Below are 11,386 nucleotides of genomic sequence, written 5' to 3'. Positions count from 1 at the left end.
TATCTGTGTCATTCTGAGATTCTGAATTTTGTTTTGTAAAAAAAAAAAATAACAAAAACAGCTTTCAGCAAGAGTGCTTAAAAACCTAGAGGAATAATTCAGCATTTTGAGAAACACTGTTCACTTTGCTGCCGAGAGTTGAATAGGAAGCTACAGACAGAAGTTAGCTTAGCAAAAAAAGACTAGGAACTGGTAGAAACAGCTGTACTCTACTGTTACTCTGCAAGACTTAAATGTTTTTACACTTTTATTATAAAAAGAAGATATAATACTGACGATACATCATCTCTGGACAGAGACTGGCTGTTTCCCCTTGTTTCTGGTGTTAAACAGATGAAAGTGGTATGGATCTTACCATCTAAATCTTGACAAGAAAGTGAATAAGCATGTTTTCCAAAGTATTGAACTATTGCTTTTAAATCCAGTACTAAAAACCTTATTCTTTGCTATTGCTATGTCACAAACTTGCCTATTGGTTTCGTGTTGTTTTGTATTATTTGCTTGTTTTTCATATTGTTTGTTTTCTTGCATAAGATGAGGCAACTGGAGACAGAGGGATTGGAATGTAATAGGCCTATGCAGTATATATAAGTGCCCATTCTTTTTAAGTAACTACCTATAGAAATTTGGAGTCAGTCACCTGGAAAAGTCTTAAAAGACCAATTTGAAAAGCATCAGTTGTTAGTTTAGCTGCTGACTCTTTGATTTAATGCAACAGAACACTAAAAATGACGGGCTGTGCCCTCAAACATAAATCTAATGAATTATGATCTGTGTGCCACCTGAGGCAGGAGGAGCTGCACATTAAAATGTGTAATGTTTAAGTGTTCTATTTAAAAACAGACATGTCGTTCGTTTTTATGTATTTTTTTTTTAACTTTCTTTGCAGGGTATCTGCTCTCATAACCAAACTACAGTTTTGTTTATACTCTCAGCATTACATATCACTAAAGAATTCTTGCTAAAGAGATGAGATGGTTGGCGTCTGTGGGGATTTCCCATGGCTCCAATAATACACTGCAGTGAACTGTTTTTACACTTTAGACATATAGTCACACTGAGGTTCATTCGCCTTGGGGAAGATTGACGTCAGTATTGCTTAGAATATATTTTTGGAGAAATCTGTGTTGTGGCATGTAATTAAAGAGCTCTCCTTGTCATTCAGTCTGTATCCAGAATAAAAACCAGATATGAAGACAGTATTGTGTGTGGTGGTCTTTTCCTGCAGAAGATACACACTATGTGCATATCTGATGATGATTACGCTGTATGAGCCATTTTGGAAGATACTGGACTTTCTTTTCATGATTCTTTTTGATCTCTTGAAATAATTAAGCTCCATGTTGTCCTTCCAGCAGGGTATTTGTGGAGTGTGTGTGTGTGTGCATATGTGCATGCCTTTCTCTGACTTAGACCCCAACTATGACAACAAAATGCAAAGCCTGTCAGCTCATTTTCTAGATTAATTGTGAGGGTCTGACTGAAGCAGGTTTGGTAGATTTTTTTAAAAATAGAGACAGAAAGAGGGGACAGCATGCAGTAAATGGGCCACAGGTGGGAGTCGAACCAGCAGCCACTTCAGAGGCTTCACTTTTATCTTTCTGCTGACCCAGTTTGTTAATGCAAGACTGTCATCACTGTCATCTGTTGTCTTGTCTTGGTTCTTTGTTGCTTTTGCTTGCTGTGCTGCCTTGACAGGTAACAGAGTTAAGCAGAGAAAAAAAAAGAGTAGATGCATTTTGCTCAGTCACATATCAATGTCTCCATGGTATGTTGTCTAATTATAAACCACACTGCAGGCACTCAGAAATCCTCAGTGCCTCATTCCATTTCCAAAGAGGTATCCAGTATGTTTTTAATTATTTCATGGCTATAAATCAGTTTGAAGTAGAAATATTCTGTGTATACTTGGATTAGATTTTCTTAAGACAGTTGATTTGCAGCTTGTTTCTTTCCTGAATGATTGAGTGCTGAGGACCACAGCCGGAGGGTTTGTGCGTGTGCTTTAATGTAATTGAGATAAGCTCAGTAAAATCTGGCCACAAATTCATAAATAATGCTGCCACTGAATGGAACGCTAGTTTCATTACAGGTTGTCACCTCTCAAGCATGTCTGGGGCCGCATCAGATCTACACCGACAACTTCACTGGTAGTTTTTCACCTGCATGTCTGATCAAAACATAGAGTGTTGTCATGGAAATTCACTTTGAGATAAGTTTTTTAGGCACTTTGAAGAGAAGCTGAAAGCAGAGAAAAAGAGAGAGAGATAAGAAAAATAGTAACACGGAGGAAAAAAATAAAAAGCCTTTATTGTAGTGAATAAACCATTTGAAATGCCAACATGTTTTAGCCAGTAGGTTTTTATCAAGGCTTTGACCTGGTGGTCAAAACATGTTGTGTTTTTTTAATAGATTGAAAGCAGTTGGAGGAGGAGGATTTTCCCACCTGAATTACAGGTAAATGAAAATGATTCATTCTCTTTCAGTGTGTGTGTATATGTGTGTACATGCTGGTGTGTGTGTGTTTGTGTGTTGGGTGGAGGTCTGGGCGTTGGCCCAAGGAGCATCATGTCAGTCCCCATCGTGTCGGAGCCTGTCTCTGAGTAGGAAGATGTCTCTTCCCGTCTTTGCTTCAGGCTTTCTGCACTCATGTATTCAATGTCTACTGCAGAGTCATTTTAGTCTCTGTTGAGTTTTGAGTGCCAGTAAACGAACACATGCACACAGAAATGAAAGAAGCCATTGACTGAGCCGAGATTGTTTTATTTACACCCTTAATTACAGAGGATCTAACTTAAAGGAGGGGACAAGAGAGTGCGATGGAAGTCTGGATATAATACTGAACTGTACGCAATGGCATTAGGGAAACAAGTGGGACTCGGGTGTGGCAGGAAAGGCAGGGCTGTGTTTGAGGCGGTAGCTGCAGGAGGGTGGCGATGATTACACTGCTCACTTAGCGTCTACTTCCTCAGGCCTCTCTTGGTCCTCTTAGATCTGTTAAACAAGGAAAGGTCACATGTAGAAAAAGACCTGTTAGTCCACAAAAAGCACAGAGAGCACACATTTAATCGCCACTATGAAAATACAGAATCCTCATGAATCATTCCAAAATCAACAAGGCGATCAGCACATTGTGGGACATTTTCAAAAGCAGGCTTTCAGTGTGTCTGTAACAGGTGTGACAGCTGACATGCCTGCCACACCCTTACACACACACACACACGCACACACACACAAAGAGCCAGCTCTCCCAGTTAGAGGAACAGAGCCTCAGGTGTTGATGAACAGGGCCAGGGGAGCAGTGATGAGCATTCAAAGAGTCGCTACATGTCCACCATGTCAGCAGATTAACAACTACCTTATGGTCTCCTCTTAATTGCAGCATTTAAATTCGTCATAATTATCTTTTGACAACTTAACTGTTGTGTCTGTGACTCAAATACGTGTCGTGTCAATGACATGACATAATTATTGTTTTTTGTGAATTGAGTGTGCAAGTGTCTTAAAACTTGCATGAATACTAAGAGGCATATGTGCAAAATCCGGTTTAAGGCCTGCACACGCCTCACAAACTTTGTTTTAGTCATCTAACCTTAACACTAACCTTAAAGGGGCACTTAACACACAATTTTACACAAGCTTGATTTAGTCATCACCTAGAGCCTATGGAAATGTGAGGTTGTGCTCATTACCAGTTTTCACCAAGAGGAAAGCCAGAAGTTCTATTCATTTCTCAGAGGACATTTTACTTTGCAAGTCACTGTGCTAAACATACTAGCTGTTAGCAAGCTAAACTTGTTGACAAAGCAGTTTTGTGGAGAATGTGGCTTATTCTGTGTTTCCACTGCATGATATGGCTCAAATGGACTCGTTCTGTTTTGATCTTTCATTGTCAAAAGCTGAATATTTTCTGGCACCTGAAATAAAGTTTGTTGTATAAGTTTTGCTTTGACGATCAGCTAAGAATCCCACCTATATTGAGGGGGTACTATCTGCAGTGGAAGATGAAACAGAGGAAAGTACTCGGTACCAAAAGTGAGTAAACTCCAGCAGAGTCGAGCTGTACCATGCAGCGGAAACACAGCTATAATGGCATGGAAGTAGAAGTGTACAGGCAGCACTTCAGGGTCTTAAGGTCAGGATATCTGAATGTGATCCTTATTCTTTCTCATGATTTAGTCTATTTGGCAGACTATGATTTTTGTTTCTGGAACATGGCCTGTGAACAGTTGTGCATGAGGGGGATGCATCAATACATTAATGGACGTGACATCAGAGAGAAAAAAAAAAGGTTCAGAGTGGGTTTCTTACGTTTTCTGATGGTCGCTGACACGGTTCCTCAGCACGTTAATCTAGAACAAAGGAAACATCCAAATGTTACCCGAAATGAGTTTTATTAGATCCTGTGCCTCATCTCAACAAATTTTATACTGTAGCACACACCTCATATTTCTGTCTGGTGAACTGGTACTGCAGTTCAAACTTCTCTGCCTCCAGCTGGTACATCCACTCCCACAGCTCTTTAGTTTTCTCCCTGTGAAACACAGACACAGAAAGATGGGTCAGTGTGGTTGCTGCTGTTGTCACTGGATTATTTTCATTACCTCAAATGCATCATAAAAATGTCCCTAACAAAAATATTTTTACTGTAGTGTCATGAAAAAAAAACTCAACCTACTTGAGTCCATCTTGGCCTAAGTTCTCAATGTCCAAAGATTTGCGTCTTTCACTCAGGATCTTCTTCTTCTTCTCTCTCTCAGTCTGCCTCTTACCGCTCCGTTTTTCTGTCTGCAGGAAAGTGAAATAAAACATTGCTCTGGTCTACATCCTTCATATGTTAACTCCTAGTACTTTAAGCTCCTGCAAAAAAAAAACCACTTTGAACTCACCAGCTTCTGCATGTAGCCTCCAAAGTGTAGACTAGTGAGGGTTTTCTTCTTCTTAGCGTCATCCTCTGCTCTCCTCTTGGCCTCCTCCTCTTCCTTACGAGCTCTTTCATCCTGAAGAAACGTGGATGAGGAGAGAAAGGATGAGGTAGCTCTATCAGAACATGCAGGAAGTTAAAATTACATTACAGCAGCTTGAACATGACATACTTCAAGACGCTTCTGTCGCTCTTTCTCCCTCTCACTGCGGATTCTTTGCTGCTCTGCGCGCTCCGCACGACGCTTGTCCTGCACAACAGATCAACACATTTTAACAGATCTTTGACATCATGCATGTGGATATGTTTAATTTGACTGGCAAAAGCGTAGGGTTCTCACAATCCTGTCTTTGAGATTAATGAGCTCTTCTTCCTCCTTCTTCCTGCTTTCAAAGTGAACCTCGATCAAAGTTTGAAGCTCCATCAGGTCTTTCTCCATCCTTTTACGATGTATATCCTGCAGAAATAAGGGTTCATAGCCTCTTGTACTTAATGGTATGGATCTATGTTTCAAATTAATCTCAGATTAAAGGGACACCTGGACGTAAATAAAATAAAACAATGGGGATTTTGAGCAAAAATGCTTAGAGACTCTAGAAAAGGCAGAGCTTTGACAAACAGTAACAGTTTCCAGCACAACAATCTGGTGTTGTTTAAGATTCCCAGTCTGTCACTCACATCAAAATCCACTTTCTCTCCATCTGGGATCTTAGGAGGGATGAGGTTGGGCATGATAAACGGCCTGGAGATTAAAAGAAGGAAGGTCAGATGAGGACAAAATGCAATCAGCAGGTTCAACATGCCAAATAAATGTCCCCTTAATGTATTTATGCATGTCTGCACCTGTGCAGGAGACAATTGTTTAGAAGCAGCTTCTTTATATCTATGTTTTGTTGTACTCTTTGCTTTGGATACAGTATATTTTATTTAATTTTTATTCAACAATGTTACAGAATGAAATTTTAACTAAACACTGTAATATACTATTATATATTTTGACATTTGACATGTCCCAAGTGTTACACGTAAATTTTAGATTTCAAGTCTAAGGCAAGTTATATTTTGCATTCTTCACTGTAATTAATAACATTTTCTAAACACTTATGACAAATATATTGATTATTTGCTAATATGGAGGTGTCTTCAGTATAGACGGTTTGTATTGCGTTACATACATATTACAGTCAAATCAGGATGGGAGATCAGGTATAGATTTAGGTTATTTTTCTGTCTGGCATTCAGTTTGGCGACAAAAATTGATGGTACATACTAAGCCTCAGTCATGTCAAAAATATAAGTGAAACTTTATGGAATTTATTATTTAGCTATTTTATCTCTCCTATTATTCATTGTCTTTCCTCTATTTGGTGGATTTCCCTGCTTTGAATGCCGTAATGCTTCCCATGAAGCTTTCAGGTATGTAAACAGAAAATATGCTAAGGATTCAGTGAGTTATGCTGTGGCTCCCATTTTTTTGGCCTATATTTCTTTACATTTTGGCAAATTGGCACCAGTAAAAGTGCCGAATTAGCTAGTAGCAGCCCATGTTTGCAGTTTACCCAGAGATGTGCAGACAGCTATCTCTGGATTACTTTGGTACTAAAGATACAGATACTGAAGATATTTATACAACATTTGACTTACTAGTATCCTCAGTGTCAGTCACACTGACTCTAAAAATGTTTGTATCACATTTGTATGTTCAGATTTTATGGAGTTTGCTTCCAGGCTGTCAAAGTGGGGTCATTCATATGTTTCCAGGTACCTGTGTTCCCCAGTTCTACCTGTGTGCTCTCCCAGAGTCCTACTATCCAAGGTTCTATGTTCCCAAGGTCCTGTATGTTCACTACCTCTATATAACACATCATGGGTTAAGGGTTTGTTCAGTCAGGTCAGTTTTATTTCTATATAGCACCAAATCGCAACAGAAATTTTCTCAGGGCATTTTTCAGATAGAGCAGGGCTAAACCAAAATTCTTATGTTATTTACACAGACCCAATAATTCCCACCAAGGGCAAGCACTAAGGTTAGGGGTTACCATAGACCATAGGACCATGGGAACATAGAACATTGGTAATATAAGATCTTGGGAATTTAGGACCCTGGAAACGTAGATATGCTCTGGTTTAAAAGTCCCTTAACAGCCAAAAACTGCTAGTCTGCAGTCCAAAGGCAACAAAACCCAACTCCAAGCACCTCCAAAGCTCAATTAACATGTTATATCTTGTTTGTTTAATCAATAATAATTTGTGCAGCAGACTGTTTCTTGGCCAGGTGCAATAAATTTGCTCAGATTAAACAAACCAGATATAATGTTCATCAGTGAGCTTTAGAGTGTCTTGTTGAAAAGAAGGACAGAGCCAGACCAGCTGTTTGATACTATTTCCAGTCTTTGTGTTATGCCACATTTCCATAACAGCTCTGAAGAACAATATACTTCTTTGTGTGTGTGCGTGTGCGTGTGTGTGTGTGTGTGTGTGTGTGTGTGTGTGTGTGTGTGTGTGTACACATCAGTGAGTGTTACTCACTTGAATTTTGGTTTGGTCTCCTCCTCTGTTGACAAAGAAAAGAAATATTGAAAGAGAAGACAGCAATGAGCTCCAGACCACACACATTCTTATGAAGAACATAACAAGTTATTTCATAATCCAACCAGAAAACACCAGCAAGTTATGGCAATGTAGCCTCTGTAAGCCTTATAAAGTTTCATGTTTCAAATTTTCATGCCAAGTTCTTGTTCATTTTTACAGTGGGGCAAAAGAAAGCATCCTGGCTGGCATGGGACGTGCACGACCCAGAACAAGAAGACTGTTTGATGAAAACCGCACAAGTTGTCATTTGCCACCAGCCTTATCAACATTTTGACAGTAAGTTCATGAGCCTGGTATGACTCAAGTTAACGTTGAGGACATCCAAGAAAAACAGATACACACTATGCCTTGGTGTACCAACATTTATGTAATTTAGTTAAAGACTGTTACCTTCTCCCTCCTCCGCCTCTCCTTCTCCATCTGAAACCAAAATAAAAAGAGAATAATTTTTGTGTGTTTGTGACTGTGTCAGATGAGTGAGCATTAGTGGACAGTTAATAGTGGTGTTTTAAGTAGCGCTGACAGACTAAATGATGTATCAGAGAACATGAAAAGAGGAGAAAGACCAAAATAGAGTACTGAGAAAGTCAGGTACAGTTTGCTTATCTGTGTTTGTGTGTGTGTGTGTGTGTGTGTGTGTGTGTGTGTGTGTGTGTGTGTGTGTGTGTGTGTGTTGACAGTGTTCCATGTGTCACAGATCATAAATAGCACTCTGGCGAGGTGAGAGACGACAGGTTGTCTTGATAATGAGCAGTCTTCAACCAAAGAAGGTATGGCATCTGTGACCTCTGAATGACACCCAGCCACAGACTTCAAACAAAGGACATAAAAATATAAAAGACACTGTAGTGGAAGGTTTCTAACGGCTGCTTTTTTTTTTTTTTAATATTAACTAACTTTATTTAGACTACAGCCGTGCTAGCGGTTGCGTCAGGCTTTATGCTAACATCAGCACTAACATGCTCACAATGACAATGTTAACATGCAGCGCTGGGTTACAACCATAAGTTTTAAACTTAAAGTTTGTTCCTCAAGTAAAATATTTCCAAAAGCAAAGGGGTTCACTTAGGAGCACTGCTTACAGACTTTTAGGTTGTCTCCTCGCCTAAGTGTTTAGTCTAAGGCAGTGATTCCCAAAGTTTGCAAGTGAAAAGTAAATAATTAAAACATTTTAAGTTGAAATTTTATAAATTAAAAAGTAAAAATGCCATCAAATATTTATGGTGTTGAAGTAATCTGAACTAATAAAACAAAGCCATGGGATTTAAATTCATGTTATTCCTTATTTATCTGACCTAGTTTAACTGCTGTTACACAATATTTAGTGACCTTTAACACATTAACACCACAACATATTTTATATCTTGTCATCAGTACACTTAGGCTCGTGTTTTGATCAGAGTTATGATTAAATGTTTGGGTGGGTAGCAGAAGATTTCCAGATTTCAAACTGGGCCGTGGGATTCTTAAGTTCAGGAATGGCTGGACTAAGGCAGCACTGTCATTAAACAGCACATGTGCACTTCAGAGGTGAGGCTTGGCTCGACATTGTTAACTAGATCTTTCAAAATGGACGACAAAGAGAAGAGGAAAAGTAAAAAGAGAGCTAAACTGGACAGACAGAAGAACAAATTTGCACAAGCAGAAGATGTAGCAACAAGTAAGGTAACCAACTAAGTCAGTACGAGAAATCTGGCTATGAAATGAACCAAAGATGAAGAAAAGAAGAAATTAAGAAATATGAAACAGAAAGACAGCAAAGATAGAAAAAAGAACTAGTGAGTTTCAGTGAAATAATATAGCTAATGGAAATATTTGAGACAGAGTTTGGGTAGCTAGCTACATAGTTGCTGACGTTAATATCAAATATACAATCTTTAATAAGTTCCACATCGGTCATTGTATTCAGTTTTCCCTGTTGTGAAAAATGTGTCCTGATATCTGTTCCTCCTCTGCAATCACCATAAATTCAGACACTGTCTACTGTGCCACAATTGATTTCACTTTTAAAAGACTATTAAGGGTCCTCTAAATTTTTCTGACATGAATAGTTACAAAGGAACCTCTAGCAACACATAAGGGAATACTTAACGCAACGCTAACTAAAGAAAATGGTCAAACTACTATACTTCAGTGCAGTGTATTTAATTTCCTGCAGGTACAAGATAGTTTTCCACAGCAATTTTCTCTAAAACTCACGCAAGCAAGTAGTTAGTAGAAGAAGAGTGACATAAATAAAAAGGCAGAGGATCACCAAAGTCATTAGGATCCATCCTGCACAAGATTTCATAGCAATCCATCTAATAGTTGTTGTGATATTACAGTCTGGACTAACGTGGATGACCGACCAACCAACACAGTGACAACGCCTAACCTTGGCTAATAAAAACTACACTGATGATAAACTGAACTGGCAGGAGAATTTAAGCTTTCACAAACCAAAAGTCACCTGTCCAGTGTGTCTGTCACACATCAGGTGACAGTTTACAGGAGACTCAGAGGGCGTTCACCGATCTGAGAGCATATGTGATGAAAAGATGAGATTAAATCTGACTAAGGTCCCTCCCGGGTCATATGACTGGCAACAGGAGAGAGAAACACCTAAATATCGCTGATTAAGAGCTAATTCTGACTAATAAGCGGGAGCCGCAGGGCTGGGAGGGCTGGGAAGGCCTGGGGCTTCTTAGTCTGGTGTGACTAAGAGAGACAAAGAAGAAGAAAACATGAAGGTCTGAGCTCATCAAGTAGCTGCACACTGTCACATACTAAAATGAAGTGCAACAGAGATAGTAGATAATTTCCCATCTGCCTCTGGCACGTTACAAGTGGAAGGAATTAATCACAATGACTTGGTTGTCAACACATACAGTGACTTAACATTATCTGTCTTGGTAACCACAGACACGGTAATAATACTGACTAGACAACGTCTGCACTTAAAAACATTCAAATGACAATGCTTTCCACTCCGTAACCTCTCACCTTGTTCTTCGTTGGCCTCTTCCTCCTCTGCAGCAGTTTTGTCCTCCTCCTGCTCCTCTGTCCAGCAAACAGTGACATATCAGTGAGACATCTTGACATTCACAGGGTGTGATATTGACTCATTCGACTCATACGAACAAGCGCCCTCCCTTTTCAATATGCTGTCGTTTTTCATAAGTTCGTGGTGAGAGGACTGAGAGGAGAGAACAGATGATAAACTGTAAATGAGATACCCACCTCTGGTCTTTAAAGCAGAAGGAACTCAAGAGCTGTTCAAGTGAAGTGTGTGTGTGTGTGTGTGTGTGTGTGTGTGTGTGTGTGTGTGTGTGTGTGTGTGTATTTGGCGTCAGACAGATGTGTTGACACCACGCCCTTTCAACACTGACTTGGTATCTAATCATAAATCGTGAGATTAGTGCAATTCAGTGCCTTCAAACACAAAATTTCCTCCACGAGGCCATGAACAGGTCACTAAATGTCTGGGAACTTAGAGAAAAGAAGTCCCAAATATATGATTTCATCAAGTGAGGCTTTATGAAATATCTCCATGCTGACGGCAAAAAGAGACTGACATTGTGGACTCAGATAATGTTTTCTTTGGGTTTTTGATAGTTTACTCTACTAATCCAGAAAAGTTCGATCAGGGACAGTCATACCCAACACAGGATGAAAAATATGTGAATATTTGCTGGATTAAATACATCATCTTCACATCTGTTCAGTTCTGTGTATTTATTTTGTAATTTTTCAAAATTTATATTTTAAGTTACATCTGTATTTCTGTGTCTGTATGTTAACAAGATTTATTACATGCCTTGGTTAAATACTCAATTCTGATTGGTCAATTAGAGTATTTTGAGGTCTTTTATTTCTTTATAACAGACCGTC

At 39.2% G+C, this 11,386-nt stretch overlaps 1 protein-coding gene across 1 annotated transcript; it reads right to left on the bottom strand.

Annotated features, from left to right (window-relative positions):
- Positions 1-2,742: 2,742 nt before the first annotated feature.
- Positions 2,743-10,634, bottom strand: tnnt2a (troponin T type 2a (cardiac)). The gene is made up of 11 exons (XM_084721123.1): positions 10,499-10,634; positions 7,907-7,936; positions 7,454-7,478; positions 5,603-5,666; positions 5,265-5,381; positions 5,097-5,174; positions 4,890-5,000; positions 4,679-4,788; positions 4,444-4,534; positions 4,312-4,352; positions 2,743-2,994 (listed from the first exon to the last, which is right to left on the bottom strand). Exons 4-11 carry the CDS (start codon positions 5,654-5,656, stop codon positions 2,961-2,963), a joined length of 636 nt encoding a protein of 211 aa, XP_084577249.1. The 5' UTR covers positions 5,657-5,666; positions 7,454-7,478; positions 7,907-7,936; positions 10,499-10,634; the 3' UTR covers positions 2,743-2,960.
- Between the last annotated feature and the right edge of the window lie 752 nt (positions 10,635-11,386).

This window comes from Lutjanus erythropterus, chromosome 6 (assembly GCF_056507025.1).
Source record: "Lutjanus erythropterus isolate fLutEry1 chromosome 6, fLutEry1.hap2, whole genome shotgun sequence".
Classification (NCBI taxonomy): Eukaryota; Metazoa; Chordata; class Actinopteri; order Lutjaniformes; family Lutjanidae; genus Lutjanus; species Lutjanus erythropterus.
The sequence above is the reverse complement of the archived record's forward strand: the minus strand, read 5'-3'. Positions and strand labels throughout refer to the sequence as shown.